The sequence below is a fragment of the Gavialis gangeticus genome, unplaced genomic scaffold, assembly GCF_001723915.1.
Source record: "Gavialis gangeticus isolate Ggan-Ray unplaced genomic scaffold, GavGan_comp1, whole genome shotgun sequence".
Classification (NCBI taxonomy): domain Eukaryota; kingdom Metazoa; phylum Chordata; order Crocodylia; family Gavialidae; genus Gavialis; species Gavialis gangeticus.
Window position 1 is genome coordinate 167,375,739 of NW_017729024.1, and position 16,742 is coordinate 167,392,480.

General features: G+C 50.8%; 1 protein-coding gene across 1 annotated transcript in view; it reads right to left on the reverse strand.

Annotated features, from left to right (window-relative positions):
• The window catches only part of UBE2R2 (ubiquitin conjugating enzyme E2 R2), a 79,234-nt gene continuing 62,492 nt past the window's right edge, over positions 1-16,742 (reverse strand). The window contains exons 2-5 of the mRNA XM_019518086.1: positions 15,426-15,512; positions 7,844-7,941; positions 1,075-1,209; positions 1-313 (exon numbers count right to left, since the gene is read on the reverse strand). Coding sequence (XP_019373631.1) covers positions 94-313; positions 1,075-1,209; positions 7,844-7,941; positions 15,426-15,512 — 540 coding nt within the window. The 3' untranslated portion in view covers positions 1-93. The remainder of the gene's footprint in view (positions 314-1,074; positions 1,210-7,843; positions 7,942-15,425; positions 15,513-16,742) is intronic.

Here is a 16,742-nt window from a genome sequence, read left to right on the forward strand (position 1 = left end):
TTTTTTTTTTTTTTGCTGGGACTGCTGCAAGGTTCCCGCTGCTCCCTTCTGGCCTGAGTGGACAGGGCAGTACAGGGGCACGGAGGGAGCAGGTCACGACTCCTCGTTGCCAGAGTCGTCGTCGTCATAACAGTCGGCGTCTTCTTCCTCTTCATCCTCATCGTCGATGTCGTCATCGTACAAATCGTCGTAGAGCAGATCCGAGCTGTTGTCGTTGGAAGGCACTTTAGTTTTGATGCAGTACTCTGCCAGCGTCGTGGGGACCTTCACGCCGTCCTTCTCCGCCTCCGCCTTGGTGGCCAACACCTGTTTCCTGTGGGGGGGAGGGACAGAAGACAACAGCATGAACACAGGGTTTGGATACTCAGGGGCTTTTGCTGTGTTGGGGGCACCAGGGGTGAACAGGCCTCTCTGGTCACTGGCAGGGAAGCCCTTCAAGCGCTGGCTCAGGACACAAGCTGGTGCCAGGGCAGGATTGTTGGATGCCAGGCTCCACGGTCAGTTCCACCTGTACGGCTTCCAGGGCCTGACAGAGCCAACACAGCTCTGTGGCTTCACACAGGATCTGACCCCGGGGCCTATGGACCCCAGGCAGAAGTGCTCGGCCTTCAGCTGGAGCTGGGTTTCCCAATCTCTGCCCTATATGATGTGCTACCCCAAGCCACCTGCTACAGCTCGCTGCCGGGGCAGTCTGTAGTGTACAGCCCGCCCGGGAGGGTGAGGTACGCACACTGCTGTGCAAGATACGCTAAGCAGCCGGCTCCCGTCAGTGCCTCCGGCTGGTGCACGTAATAACAGAGCCGGTCTGAACTGCTTGCCTTGCCCCGCCGGACGGGTACAAGGGGGTAGCACAGTGGCTAGGGATGTGTGAGCAGGCATGTCTGACCATGCCATGCCATGGCAGAGCTGGGTGAGGTCCCACCACCCCTCTCGCACCACATCCGAGCCTGCAGGAGAAGCTGGGACCGGCTTCAGGAGACTTCCCCATGCAGGGGAGCAGCAGGCATCCAACATGGGAATGCTGTGATCAAGAGGTGGGAGAAGGGGGAGCCACCTGCTCCAAGCACCCGTTACCTAATGATTTCTGCATACTCCTTGTCCTTCCCTTTGCTGTCCCTCCATTTCCTGAACATGACGGATGCATCCACGTTGGCTGGAGAGAAGGTGTTGGGCTCGTTAAGCAGGGAGATTACGCTCAGCAGGATAGTCCTGGAACAGAGAGAGAGGTCAGGCCCTTGCAGCACAGAGCCAGGCCGTAGGGTGCTGCTCAAGCTGTGGCTGCTCCAGGAGGAAGTAACCCAGAGCGAGAGCAGCCAGCCCAATTGGGGGTGGTCATGTCCCCAGACGGGCTCTCCCTTCACCGGGAGGCTCGGTCTCTGCAATACAGCCACCCAGCCCTGCCAGGGGTGCCAGCCCGAGTCTTGGTCCTGAATCGATTCACTTCTTGACCCTGGCGTTCCAGATGCGGTACTGGGATCCCGCTCCCAGAGCTCCTGGCAGCAGCTTCTGGGCCCAAGGCACTGGTAGCAACCTTTGGTTTGCCAAGCAGCGCTGTGCTCCTGGGATGTAGCCTGTCCTGCTTGGGCAGGCGTGTGGGGCCTGGGGTGATCCAGGGACAACGTACTGTGGCCTCACGAGACCTACTGGTCTAAAGAGGCAGCAACCAACTACAAAATAAGTCACTATTTGTTTTAAAGCAGCAGCATTTATTCTTTATACCCGGCTTGCCCTTGTACCTCTGCCAGACCTCCCCCACACCACGTTCACTCGCTGAAAAAAACTCCCGTTTGGATTCTCACCAAGATGATCATTAGCATCTGGGCACGGTGAGCAGATGCTGCAATCCAGGCTAGGCCCAGGGCGAGCGTGTGAGGGGCTCATTGCAAACACCCCACCCCATCCTGGTAAGCCATAAAGCCAGAGGTCAGTAGCACAGGGCCTGCCGGCTCCATCATGGAGCACGGACGGGATGCAACCTTCAGTCAAATGAAGCATCCGGCATTTGACTTGTCTGCCCAGGCCAGGCACTGGGGGAGAGGACAGCTGCCAAGACCCAGTATCCTCCGAGTGACAGAATCCAGGAGGGGCCTAGGTCTTCCTGCCTGGCATCTGCAGGAGTCCCGCTTTACTTGCCTGAGCCTAGCACTATACGCGCTGGCCTACAGCTTGGACCAATGCACAAAGAATGGGGAAGGCAACTTCCCTGCAATCCCCAGCTGCGCTGCTAAGGGCCCATCTCATCTGAGCAGGGAGGAGGAGGATCTGCCAAAGCCAAGCACGTAACTCCTAGCAGATGGCCATGCATTAAAAAGGAGACAGAAGACACAGGGTTCACCCTTGCTGGACAGCATTTGAAGGAGATCAGGCTGCAGGCAAGAGGCAGCCGTGGGGCCACTTCACACAAGGCCAGTGCTGCCCAGCGGTTGTGCCGAACACCCCTGGTGTCCGCGTACCCCTGTGACAAAGGCACGGCAGGGACCCAAGTCTGCAGCCTGGCGTCCAGGCTGTGGTCAGGCCTGACCACATCTGCCTGCAGCTGCCCTGTGAACAAGAGCACTGGCAGCTCAGTGGAAGGACAGGGCGTACGAAACAGGAGACAAGAACGGGCCTCAGTCACAGACAGTTACAGCGCATGAAGCCACACACTCAGAGTACATTTCTTTATCCCAATAATACCCCGCTCCTTGTACATTTATTATAGGATAGCTTGAAAGATCGATTTCTCCATCAAAATCTACAGAGAGGGAGAAGGGGCACGCATACACACCGAGTACATTTCTTTGGCCCAATTATAAACAATATATATATTATATAATGGGATAAAGAAATGTACTCAGAGTTCATGGTTTCAAGTACTGTGATATATAATTTCCCTACTGAGGGAGGGGTCCAGGTGACCTCAGACTGCAGCGGAGGGGAGGCTTGGATCCTAGTAACACCACTGCTGCTCTTGATGGCAGTGCTGAGCTCAGTGAAGAAATAAGCGTTTGGCGCAGAGCCAGCAGGTACCACAAGGCAGCAGAATAGCAGGAGGACAGTCCCTAGGAAAGGGCTCGTTCACTGGGATGCCAAACAGGTTTCTCAAAAGCATCCAGCCACCCACATTTGTCAGGCTCCTCATCCAGCTCCGGGGAGTTTGGTCAGGCTTCCAGGATAAGCCGTGGCAGAGTCAGCAGGGAGGCAAAGCGATGCGAGTGCAAAGAACTGGAGCAAAACTGTTCTTTGTGGGGGCAGATGGCAGGACAAGGAGCAATGGGCTCAAGCTACAGCAAGGGAAGTTGAGGTTGGGTATTAGGAAAAACTTCTCACAAGGAGGGTGGTGAAGCACTGGAGCAGGCTCCCCAGAGCAGTGGTGCAGTCTCCATCCTTGGAGGTGTTTAAGACCCAGGTAGACAAAGCCTTGGCTGGGATGATGCAGCTGGGGCTGGTCCTGCTTGAAGCAGGGGGATGGACTAGATGACTCCTAAGGTCCCTTCCAGCCCTCATCTTCTATGAACTGCCTGATACACAGCAAAGATGCCCAAAGAAAAGACACCCTTTGCTTCCGACTTTAGCAGGAGCCTTGCTAGCTCTACCTTGGCTCCAAGTGGAGCGCTCCGATTTCCACAGGAAGGACGACTATGGCTCTACCAAGGTGCCTCTGGGCTACACAAGGTTAGCACTGTTAGGTGTACAAACGTGACTCACAAGATACTTCTGGAGATTTCGAACAGGAATCCAGTGCTAAAAGCATTTGACCCACCAGCATCTTTCTGAGTTCTTTGCAACAGAATTGCTCTAGTTTTTTGCTGGAGTCAGAGTGAAAAAGGAAGAGCTGGCATTTTCCAAGGGGAACCTTGAGTATAATAAAGAGTTCCTTGAGTCCCAAAAGGTTGAGAACCACTGCTCTGAACATCAATTAAGACTGGGCTCGATTCCTACTCCCATAAATAAGATCGGGACAGTACTTCTATGGAAGGGCAAGCTGAAACGAAAGACAGAAGCACACGGGGACAGTATCCCAGGCAGCTCCAGTTGTCGCTTCACCTCCCATCTCTGGAAGTAATGGGTTCATACACCACCGCGATGGCCTCTTGCATTCTAGATACAGCTGCAGGGTTCGCTGCCGGCCTAGAGTGCTGTGGCTGGGGACTGGACACCCTGACCAGGTGATGGGATATGAGCAGGCCCCAAGCCAGAAGATGAAACTGGTTAACGATCAGAGATGTAAAGCGACTCCCTCGGCTGCAGACCTGGACAGCCTGCGCTGGCCGACGGCAAGGTACAAGAGTCAAATAACCATGGGTGAGGAGAGGGCAGCTTGTCACCTCGTCAACACCAGCTTTACCAAGGCTGCTGGGATCCAAGCCTCCTCTCTTGGAGGCAGGGGTGCAGGTGACCTCTGACAGCAGCAAAGAGGGAGAGAAGGGGAAGCAGAAGCCCGAGCTGTCTCTGGGACCCAAAAGCAAGGTCACTCATTTTCCGACATTCTTCGGGACCCAGGATAAATCTCCCACATCTTCCTAGGGTGCAGAGAACCCCAACGGCTAAGAACTTCAGCCTTGGATTTCCACATGTGCCGTCAATGCTAAGAAAGCAACAGAAATGCAAGCTATGCTGAGGCAGAGTCTGTTACCAAAGCAAAGGCTGGTGCTTGGAGCCATACCCAGGGACTGAAGACCAGAGTGGGGCTGGGCTGGGCTCAGCACTGCGGACCATCACCAATTCCCACATCAGGCCATGAGCTACTGGCACGGCTAAAGTATCTCCAAGGACTTCCAGAGATCAAGAGATCCCAAAATCTACAGGCCAGGGGTTCCCAGTTACTTGCCTTCTTTATTAGAAGCATTTGCCTCCCTCCCTTCCAGCTTCCAGCCACTGACTCCTATTCCACCTTGGTCCAAGTCCCTGCCAAGACACCCTGCTACTCCGCCTTACTGTAGCCTTCTACCCTGGGAGGGAGGGAGGGGAACCAGCTTGTCCAGGGCTGCACAGGAGGTCTGGAGCCCAGGACACTCGCCTCGAACCCCAGGCAGCCACTGGAGCACTGACCTCCGTTGCCCCTGCTGCACAGCATAGGGCCCAACAGACTGGACTAGTGCCTGCAAAGAGGGAAGAGCGATGGCTCTGAACCTCTAAGCTGGCAGAGCTGTTAAATGTACCTCTTCAGCACTGGCCCCGAGGGATTACGAGATGCTGTGGCCATCTGCCTCGTGTGACCAACAAGCGTAGCTTCTGGAAGAGTTATGCTCATCCCAAGTTTTCAGAGGCATGTGGGCCTGGCTGCTCTGGGAAGGCATCTCTTTGAGAGCCTGCCATTACACCTCATGGAAACCTGCAGCTAATGGCTAGAGGCTCAAACTGTTCACTAGGACTTGGAGCCTGCAGAGTGCACACAGTCCATGGTGGGGGAATGGACCCCACAGTGTGCTCCCATCACCTCCCGCACCCTCCCCACCAGCCCATAGCACCCGGTCCTGCTTTCTGCATGAGAGCTGTGTTTGCGCAGTGCCCAGCCCGGGCCCTGGATACACTTCTGCTCAACGGCATCCACGTACCTCCTCTCTCAGCATCACCAATCACAGCTGGGAGCGGGACAGAAGGGAACAGGAATCCTTTGGGCCAAGCTTAGCTCCAGACTCCTGTAACCTCCCAAGATAAATCTATTGGGCTTTACCTGAGCAAACCTATGCAGGGCCCAGAGCTACTCCTTAACCAGGGCAAACAATGAGCCAGATGTTTGGAAACATGCTCTCTTCACAACTGTTTTAGAAACAGCCAAAGTCGTATGAAATCCCCCTGCTCCCCACCTCTCCTCCTGCTGAGCCACCTAAACAGGACTCCATGCTGGAGCCCATGGAAGAGAAGTAAGTTTTACTTAACCCAGTCCAAAAGGCTCCTTCGGCATCAGACATCTTTCTACCCAGGTGCAACTGGACAACAGGCTTGGTAAAGACTTAACCCTATGCCAGTCTTAGAGACGGCCTATTTCAGGGCCTCTGAACACACATCCCAACAGGGTCAGTGTTCCTTAGGTTCCCTTTCTGTCACTGGCGATGCCCCTTGGCTGACAACTGCACAACCCGTGAACCGGGCCCCAAGTGTCCTCTTTTTACCTGGGACAAGGAGAGTTTACTTGTGCACAACGTGACCCGCAAGCAGGTCTCAAGCATCTTCACCACACTCCTTTTGCTAGGGAGCCCCAGTCATGACGAGTGAACCAGGCCAACTTAATCAGACTATGGTTTCAGTGATTTAGCTCCGTCAGCTGCACTCTCCAAAGTCACAGCAAGAGCTAAGAGACCAGCTGAGATAGGCACATGGGGAGTGTGCTCTAGATGAGGGGTGGTCAGCCTGCACATGCACGGGCAGCCTCTGTGCGGGGCATGTGGCAGATCTGGGAGGGAGTGGAAAGCAGAGCAGCAGATTGGGAAGGGGATGGGGATTGGAGTGGCACGTGGGGAGGGTACGGGCTTCAAATCTGTAGCACACCTGCCAAAAAAAGGTTGCCCCTCCCCACTGCTAACCCAGTGCGTGTAGACTGGTATACGCAGAAGCATGCCATGAAAAAGTGGATGGGATGAGACCCCAGCCAGGTCAGGCCCACACAGCAGGATGAGATCCATGGACCAGATCCAACCTAAAGACTGCAGAGTGACGTGTGCCACTAATTTTAGTCTGGGGACTGTGCACTCCATGTATCAAACCATTACCCACAACTGGGGTTTCTGCTGCAGCACCGCTACCTTTTGGCTTCCCTCACACAGACTAGGACCTAAGTCCTACCATTTAGAGAGGGCAGGGAAGAAGGGAGCATGGAGCTATCCAAGGATACAGTAAGATTTGAACCTGGGGGAAGTCACCATTACGCTGGGAACAAGTGGAAAGAGCCAACACTGACACTTCTCTAACAGGATACAGATTGGGGACCGTTCAATTTAGGCTTTGGTACAGAGTCTGACAAAGCTTTAGACCTGGAATAAGAAGTTAACATCCCGGCAAGAATTCCTCTCACTGCGATTACCACTGCGCAGGTCAGTGGTTTGCTATGGCAATGGCTGCTTTGTCATCTGTATGTCAGACATCCCACAGCAGGGCAGCTGCAAGCTATGCAGAGTTAGCATTTTTAAAAAGGATTAGCTGGGAGTGCCTTTGAGCACGTGAGGGCCATTCAGCTTGGGTCAGTATGGGAAGAGACCTGGGTGGCCATTTGCTAGATTCAGAAGACAAGAAAGATGATCGCACATGGGACGACAGGGAGGAAGTAGGAATATTCCCCAAGGTCCAAGCAGGAAAGAGCAAAGCAAGCTTCAGACAGAGCCATGTGTAGTCCTTGCTCCCAGGCCAGACCCTGCCCACTTATTTAGATCTATCCTCGGCTGCATTAAAGGCTGCAGCAACTTCTAAAAGGGGAGTGCTTTCCTTGGCTTGCACAGACACTCAGCTCATTTTGAAAGCTGTTTCTCTCAGAGTCTACAGACTGACGCTGAATGCGTTTCCTATGCACAAAATCTCCATGAAGTGCTTACTCTGAAGGAGAATGATAGTTTAAATATCAAGGCCAATGTGGATTTGCAAAGGGCTGAAAGAGCACAAGGCTGCCTATTCATTAATCCATTTTTAACTGACAACAGAAGTCTCTACAAAGGTTAGTTCTGCATTAACAACGCTGCACAACCTCTCTTCCCATTTCAGACTGTTGATTTCTGCCAGGTTCAGGCAGCCAAGCCTCAAAACAGGGTTGTTTACAATGGTTGCTAAGTCAGGTTTCCCCATTTCCATCGGAGGCTGCCAGGTTGTTTTACAACAGTGCTTCTGTCCAGACCACGGCCTTGTGCACATCTCCGCTGGGGCATTTTGTTACCTTACGTTCTGGGTGGGATTCCACCTTTCGGAGGGCAGTTCTCCACTCTGTGGGTCATCTACCGGTGGGTGAAGAATTGAAATACATACGTCTCCATTCTGCAAAAAAGAAGTGGAAAGATTCAGTACATATTAACCACCTTATTAGAGCCACTGAAGTGCTGTTTGACCCAAGTGCTTTGGATAACTTTTGAACAACTAAACCCTTGGGAGTGGTGGGGAAAAAAAAAAGTTGGGATGGCTATGCCACTAAACTGCATGGGCAACAGCACTCAGTATAAACAGCACTCACTACTTTACATGTAGAGCCATGGTCTTTGCAGCTAAGGACAGTGAGCACACCAGTACTCGGCATTCAGTTTTTTGTTCAAGCCACTGAGCTATTTTTTTGCCTTGTTGCAGTTTCTAAAAATATAGGAAGGGTAGCAAATACTTAGGAAAAAAAAGTCACGAGTCCCAAAAAACCTACAATTCCTTAGTTGGTAACCGATTGCACCGACGGCTACAATATGTGAACAGCAGTCACGTGGGATCCAAGGTGTGAGAGCAGATTTTGCGTTCCAAATGGTCACTGCAATATCCACCTAAATCATGGTTAATCCTTCAAAGGACACAGTGGTCTACCCATGACCTTCACTTCTTGCAGAGGATGAAGTTAAGGGACTAGAGAATGTCAGCAAGTATAAAATAGCATTACCTCTCAGGCAAGCTCAGGGGGTGCAAGGTTTCTGAAGATACAGTTTAGCATCTTACTGCTTCCTAAGCAGTAGCAGAGATGCACACTGAACGCCGCACAAAATTGCACCCGAGTTGCACACTTGCTTAGCGAGTCTGTAAGCAAAAGAAAGGAGTAGCGTGTTTATTCCCTCATCTGGACTCTTACAGACGTGCTCTCCACTGGCAGGCACTCAGCTGACTTCTGAGCAGGGGGAGCCCTGGCAGTGCTCTTGCTGGAACGTGACAGTGGATCAGATAGGCTGGGATGGTGTTAAATATCTCCTTCCAGACTCGGTAACTCCAGACACCACATGAGACTACCCAGGAAAGGGAGATAAGGGGAAGGCAGAAGGTCTCTGAAGGATGCACAAGACTTGGCTGCAACATCCCAAAGGAAAAAGGGATTGTTGCAGTGCATAACTGAATCCTTTCAGCCATACAGCAGCACTTGTAGCCTGACCATCAGGGACACAGATGGGAAATGGCACATTTAAAATCTGCACCTCTAGTGTGTACACTTTTAGGAACCGTTCTGAATCCGTCTCACAACAAGCATGTGGATACAATTCATAGTACAGTGGCAATACTATAGGCAAGCTTGGCTTTATTCTGCATTTCACAGGAACAGCAAAGGAAGTTTGTCAATTTTGCCTCTACGCTTCCTACCTGCCCTGGGGAGAGCTGCCTTCCATTCTGAATGGATGCTCTTTGATAACAGCCCTCCCACCCCCTTTACACCAAGTTTATGCAGAGCGAGACCCCTGCTCTGTTCAGCAGGCTACAGAAACACAAGTAAAATGTACAGCAAAGTAAAGTGACAGCCAGTGGCCAAGAGAGCTCGTTCCCGTCTTGCATTTCAGCGATGATGCCTTCCCACCTTCTGAACCCGACTGACCCAGGTGGTTCGCTTTACGCTCCCAACTAAAAGCAGTATTGCCAGAGCAGGGGCCTGCCTACAGCACTCCCACTTGGAAAAGGTTTGCCAGAGCCCTGCTGTGACACTCTTAGTCATGGATTGTTTCAGCCTCAAGCACTCCTTCCCATTTATCCTTAAATGACTTATCAGCATTTCAGTAGCAATCAACAGCGAGTGCTGTCCTCCCACACCGGAGGAGACCCTGCCCTAGCCAAGAACTTGCACTCCAGGGGTATCACTGTTTCCCACCCACACTGCACCCAGCCTAACAGCTTCTCCAAGACCACAGCATCCCAGTGATTCCCCTTTTGAAGGAGTCAACAGGGTAAGCCACCTCCTGAGCGTCACCCATGCAATACAGACACAGGCCATGTTTATCTGGCACCGACTTCGAGGTGCAGCTTTTATGTTGCGCTGTGTTTCGGAGAAGTGGGTTGTAGCCGTCTTGGTCAAAGGACACAGGCAGACAAAGTTCTTTGGGTAAATGTGATCTCTTTTATTAGAGCAACTAAAATAGTTGGAAAAATTGTTCTCTGCAAGCTTTCAGGCACAAACACCCTTCTTCAAGCTGCTCTTGTCCTGGTGCCTGAAGAGAGGTGTTGGTTCTCTGCAGGCTTTCAGGCACAGGGACAACAGCAGACTCTCCCTATTCCTGAAGAAGGGTGTTTGCACCTGAAAGCTTGCAGAGAACAATTTTTCCAACTATTTTAGTTGGTCTAGTAAGAGAGATCACATTTACCCAAGGAACCTTGCATCTCACTGTGGTCTCTCAGGCGCACCATACATATAGTTGAAGGTTTCAGGTTCATGGATACCAGCCAAGCACTTAAGGCATGGACAAACTATGCCTAGTTAGCAGGGTGGAGAGGGGATGAATTTTCTACACAGCAGCTGATTCAAGAGCTGGGTCTGTGCACCTGCCCCTGTGTTACAGTAAGTGAAAGCCAAAACGCATGTAGCTTGAAACTCAGACAAACAGGGCTAAACTGACAGAGTTTAATTTTCACTTACTGTAGCATCAGAGCAGGCACACAGGCAGCTACGTGGAGCAGCTGAGCAGCAATTAAGCATCCCTGTGCCCTTTTCACCTGCTGCTGTCTGTTCCTTTGTCCACATGTTGAGTTGCTCACCTAAACGTACCAATGACACTCATGCTGTAGGGTTTGCTGGCTTTGCAGGATACTTCTCCAGCCAGGAGAGCAGTAAACAGAAGGACAACACAGCACCTTCGAGCTTCCAGATAAAGCTAGCAATGCTAAAGGTACAGAGAACACAAACCAGTTAATTCCCTTGTGGCTTTTCATAGGGGAAAGCAGCAGATTCTGGACTCGCCGTCCTTGCAACTCAGAAAGTTGTAGACGCGGAGGTTACAAACTGCTTATTAATACTACGCCCTGCACTGGCTGCATTAATGTTTCCTACCAGTGTGTACAGCACCAGCATCAAAAACCTGGCCCAGGAAAGTGCCGTTGGGAGTCCAGCAGAGGGAGGCTGAACTCCGGGAAAGGCCTTGGCAGCGACGCAAGGAGCAGCTGTAGCCCAGGGTAAGCACACGGATTTGCTGGTACTTTGCAGTGCCAGGAGGTCAGAGGAAGTTTAAGGAGCAACAGGGAGGGCAAAGGAGAAGCTCTTCCTTTTCAGCAGTGACGTCTCACCTGGCACCAGCAATCAGGGGACAGGGACAGCAAGGACAGGCCTGATGGGCTGGTACACGAGGCTAAGTGTAGCCGCAGGGAGAGGAGAGATTGTTATAAAACAGCTGAAGGATGTAAACAAAGGTGGTACAAGGGGAGTAACTGGATAGGACAAAAGGGGAAATTGTGGCTGATGATTACTGGGCTTCCCGAGGGTTGGATTTCACATGACGCCGAAGCCCTCTTGCTGGGGGACATTAAAGCTCATGTTAAGCACAGACCTGGCAACAGAAACAGACGGCCAAGGGAGCTGGATGTGGCAGATATCCGATTCCTAGCAGGGTGCGATTAAAATCGGGTTTCCTTTAAAGCCTATTTTAAATCAGAACCCCCTCAATGACTTCCCACGCTGTCTCATTAGCATCTTTTATAGAGCACTTGGATCCTTTTGTCCGCTGCACCTTACAAGACTGTGGAGCACGGCGAAGAGGAGACCAAGAGGTCGTCCAGTCCATCTCCCTGTTCCAAGGCAGGATTAGCCGTACCTCATCCCTTCCCGACAGGTGTAGGCCTAATCTGATCTGAAAAGCCTCCAGCAATGGAGCCCGTAACTCCTCTTGGTAATCTATTCCAGCAGCTGCTTCTGCCAATGTCCAACCTAAACCTCCCTTGTTACAGTATAAGCCCGGTACTTCTTGCCCTATCCTCAGTGGACATGCAACAGCCTTTTACATACTGGAGATCCACATCTCCCCTACGTCTTCTCTCGAGAGAAGTAAAAATGAATTTTGCTGCTTCTTGAGAACAGAAGTTAGAAGTTTCCTAAGACCCCTAGGCAGCTGCTGTTCTCGTCCAGACATTCAGCAGATCCATACCCTTCTTGAACTGGGGTGGGCACATGATTCGGCACTCACAAGGTCTCAGCTGGAGCAGAGTGAAAGGATTACTTCACATGTCTAACATATTGGGAGGCATAAACAGGAGCATCATGCGTTTGTTTTTGTGCAACAGTACACCACTGCTGACTCACACTGTTTGTGATCTGTAACCCACCCATCATCTGCGTAGTCAACTGCTCCCCACTTTGTATTTGGGCTGTTGATACATGCCAAGTACAACATTTGGGAATCGTCTTTATTGAATGGCACCTATTTCAGGCCACGTCTTCAGGTCATTTCGATTCCTGATCCTACCTTCCAAAGTTCTTGCAACTCTTCCCAGGGTAGGATCATTTGCAAGTGTACCTCCCCCTTCCACCTGCCAAATCATTAATACAAATATTAGCCAGTGTCGCAACCAGAACAGGCCCCTGAAGAGCCCCTCCTGGCACTGACCTCCCGGGTGGACAGGACACCATTGGTAACTACTCGAGTAGCCATGCTCCCAATTCACAGTAGTTTCATCAAGACCAGTGGGAGCCAACCTGTGCATCAGGTGTGCCACAAATCAGCCCCACGTCCTCCCCAAGTGCCACTCTGATCCTTTCCTCTGCTTTCCTCTTTCCTGCCCTGTGCTCCCTGCTCAGTCTGCTGCTTTGCTCCCTGTCCCATCTGCCACTATACTTGTCCTCTCCTGTCTGCCACATGCCAGACCTCATTTAGGCCCCCTCTCCCTAACTTATGGGAACAGCATGCAGGCCTGTATTAAAAGCCTTACTAGAGTCAAGATGCATCACATCACATCTACTGCTTCCCCCTCATACTGAAGGGCCTGTTACCTGGTCAGGGAAGGAAATAAGGGCATCCGATATGGGTTCATGGTGAATCCAAGCAGGCTGTTACTCATCACCTTTTTTATCTTCTTGGCACTCGCAAACAGATTGCTTGCTTGTTCCAATGGCTTTCTGGGAACAGACTTCTGGCAGCAGTAAGCCTCCAGCACTTCTGCCCATTTACTCTCGAAGGATTGTCATTTGTAGCTGTCCCGCTTCGCGTCCACTGCTTGGCCTTCCTATCTGTATAACAGCCCACTGATTCCACCTGCTTCAGATTCCCTTGCTTCTTCCTAGTGTCTTGTGTTTAGGGCCAGGTCCACACAAGAACCAAGCAGATGGTAGGTGCCTAAATCCAAACCCGTGATCAAAACCCCCTTGCTGGATGGCTGCCTGTAGTTGCCTCCCAGAGGCAGCTGCATCTGCTTAGCAAGTCCCTTTTTCACTCGGAGGTTCCCTAAACATCAGTTCTGCATGCTCCTGAACGAACCCAAATCTGAGATGCAAGGTGCCTGAACCCCTGCCTAAGCCCATTAAGGATTCACAAGCTAGGCACAGCAGCACCCAAGCCACAAGGGCCCCAATCTGGCAGGTATATTCTCAGCTTGCTTAATGTGTTGGACTGCACCAGTTTCAGTACAAAAAAATTCTTCAGCCACAGCTGCTTTCAAGCATACCTGCAGAGGCAGCAAGGCCTACCCTCCATACCAGAGCAGAGAGGCTCGAGGGGAAGACCTGCGTTCTAGGCCCTCCTCCACTCGAGGCACAAACCCACATCTCTCGCAGAATCCTCTAACCATCAGGCTACAGGCTGGATGGGTCCCTTCAGGCCAGACACTGAAGACAATTACTGTACAGCCAAGGGCGCGAGATTAACAGGGCCAGGAAAAGAAGAGAGGCCTTACGGGTGCCCCAATCCTAACCCGTTTTGCAGCCTGGAGGTCAGAGCACTGTCCAGTGAAGTGGGAGAACACAGCAGCCACTTCCGGTCACATTTGGAGCCGACAGCATGGATGCCATGTGCATCCACTGCTCAGCAGGCTCTGTGACTGCCAAGGGACTGGAAACTTGGACAGCCTTTATGCACCACCCAACACTCATCTACAATGCAACACAGCTTAGGTGGGAGTGAAGCACCTATGTGGCCAAATCTGGAGCCATGCTCCTGTGTGCTGTAGCTCAATGGGACTCCTTTTCAGCACCCGTCAGTGCTCAGCAGTAGGCCTGCGAGAAGAAAAAAAAAAAAAATCGGGAAGTATTCAATTTGGATTCAGCAGACAGCGATTCAATTTGGAAATTTGGATCACTGTACCAAATTGATTTGGCCAAACTGGCTTCGGAAGATTCGGTGCCGATTCAGAGATTTGGCAGTTCAGCCATAGAGTGTAATGGGGAAATCACTGAAATACCTATAACTGCCATTTTTGGGCAGATTTGGATGGAAACAGCAGGGATGGTAGCAGGCTTCATGTCATCAGAAGGGGCTGTTTCAAGGAGATAGGTGCAGGGGTTTTTGGGAAACTGCACCTCAAACTGCTGAAAGCAAAACTGGTGTTACTTGTGCATGCTAAAGCAGATTTGGATGAAACCAGCAGGGATGGTAGCCTGTAACAGGGGGCCTTCCCGGTGCCAGTAGATCTCTGCCTGCCCACTTGTTTCTGGGCCAGCTGCCTGCCCCTCTTTTGCTCAGGTAGAGGCAACTCACAAAAGGGACAGAAGGGCTGCAGACAGAGGCTTTTATGCTGTTTCTGTGTCCCTCCCCCAGAGCACTACGATTGGAAGGGGACTCAGGGAAACACCACAGTCACTGGCCAGCTACGGATGTCAGTCTTTTCCACCCTACTCACCCTCCCTCTTCTCAGTTTCCGTTCCCCTGAAAGACTGCCTTCTGAATCCCCACATTTTTCCAAATTGAGTCAGAGGGGTTTTTTGATCTCCCGATTCGATTCGGTCTTCAAATCGAAAATCGGTGACCGAAGCTTCGCACACCCCTACTCAGCAGCTACTGAATTAAAGCAATTTGGGGTTGAGGTCGACCTGGATCACATGCTGCAATGTGGCTGCCTCAAGTCATTCCTGCTTAGGTGCATGCAAAAAGCAATTTGGATTTGGCCCTGAATCCCAAATAAGCTGCCGTTCATAGTTTCAAATCCAGAGGAAGGCGTTTTCACAAGCGATTTTGATTAAATTTCAAAAGTTCATTCAGTCAAATATATGACAACTAAGCCACAACAGAGGAGGGTGCTTGAAGGAAGTGAGGATTAGTTTCTTAGATGTGGATTAAAATCCCCCAAAAATCTGTATAGGAAAAAAAACCCCAAACAAAACCACACAGCCTATCACACCCAAAACTAAGTTTCCCCCATTTCAACTTCCCCACCACGGCAGACTTGCAGAGCGGCTGCACACCTCTACACAAACCCTTCACCTCTAGTTAAGCAGCTGAACCTAAATTTCAAGCCACGAAGCCTAAATTGTGACACAGACACTTAGAATAGGGACAACGAAGGCACAGAGTGAAACGTTCAAGGCCATACGCATAAACCTTAAGACTCAACACCATTAACAGGAAAAAAATTCTTCAAAAGCAGCAAAGGTACCTTACCTCATAGATGTTGGGGTGCCACATTTTGGTCAGGAATCTGAAGGTAGGTGGTGAGTATGGATAGTCGATAGGAAATTTAATGTGAGCCTGCAACAACAACAGAGAGAACCTTAGTTTTCAAGGCACAGAACATCTGGAGACCACATCAGCATCTCTCATCTCCAGCCCCCCCAGTATGATCAGTCATAAAGGAAGCAAAATCCCCCATTTTAGACTAGTGCCGACGTGGACCTTTTGCACACAACAATATGGAGTTTAGCTCCGCCGAGCCAGGTGTGAGCGGATTGCTAATGGAAAAGGAGCACGTGTGTCCAGATGGAGTTCAGACTGGTCATTCCTGGCGAGATGGATGAGCATCTACCTCACCTTCAAATCACTCAAGCCACTCAAATCGGAGCAGTCTGAACTGTTGGGAATGGGTCTTTGCTGGTAATACTGGACAACCCGCGGGGGTTGTGGCAGTGAAAACAGCCCTGCAAGGTACACCTAAAACTAGGTATTTCAGTTAGCCAGTACTTCCACATCTTGGAACTCTCCACATTCAAATATAAGAAAGCTTGCATCATTTTTAGACCTGTGTAACTCATTTTGATTAAATTATAAATGTTGATAACTTCCTTGGATTATTACCAGTAAGTTGAGACACCCAGAGCTTTAAAAAAAAAAAAAAAAAAAATCAGCATTTTTTTTTAATTAAAAAAAGTGATGGCACAGAAGCTTAGACATCAGTAAGATTTTAATCTGTGCTGAAAGGTTATAGCCAGCCTCATGGAAATGATAAGGTTGTAGCCTGTGCTCCTTGCAGTCTCTAACACATCTCAAAGTCTGCCTTCACTCTGCTTTTACAGCAAGGACTCCTCTCTTCTGCAAGGAGTCATAGGTACCTGGTCCACGACACCAAGGGGCCAATTTGGCTACTGCTAGTTTTGTTAGCAAAATTGGCTTACAGTTCAGATAAGAGAGGAAGCAAGCCAGAATATGAATCCAATACAAAAGTTCAGCAAAATCCCAGGTAAGACCACTCCAAACCAAGTTTTTTTTTCCCCTTTTGCAATCTGCAGCTAGTAAAGCGACCAAAACGCTGGCTTGCATCCAGAGATGCTTCTCAAGCAAATCCCAGGATGTCATCCTCCCACTGTACTCGGCCTTGGTGAGGCCATAGCTGGAGTACTGCGTCCAATTTTGGGCTCCACAATTCAAAAAGGATGTGGAGAAGCTTGAGAGAGTCCAGAGAAGAGCCACACACATGATCAGAGGTCAGGAACACAGACCTTATGATGACAGGCTGAGAGCTATGGGGCTCTTCAGCCTGGAAAA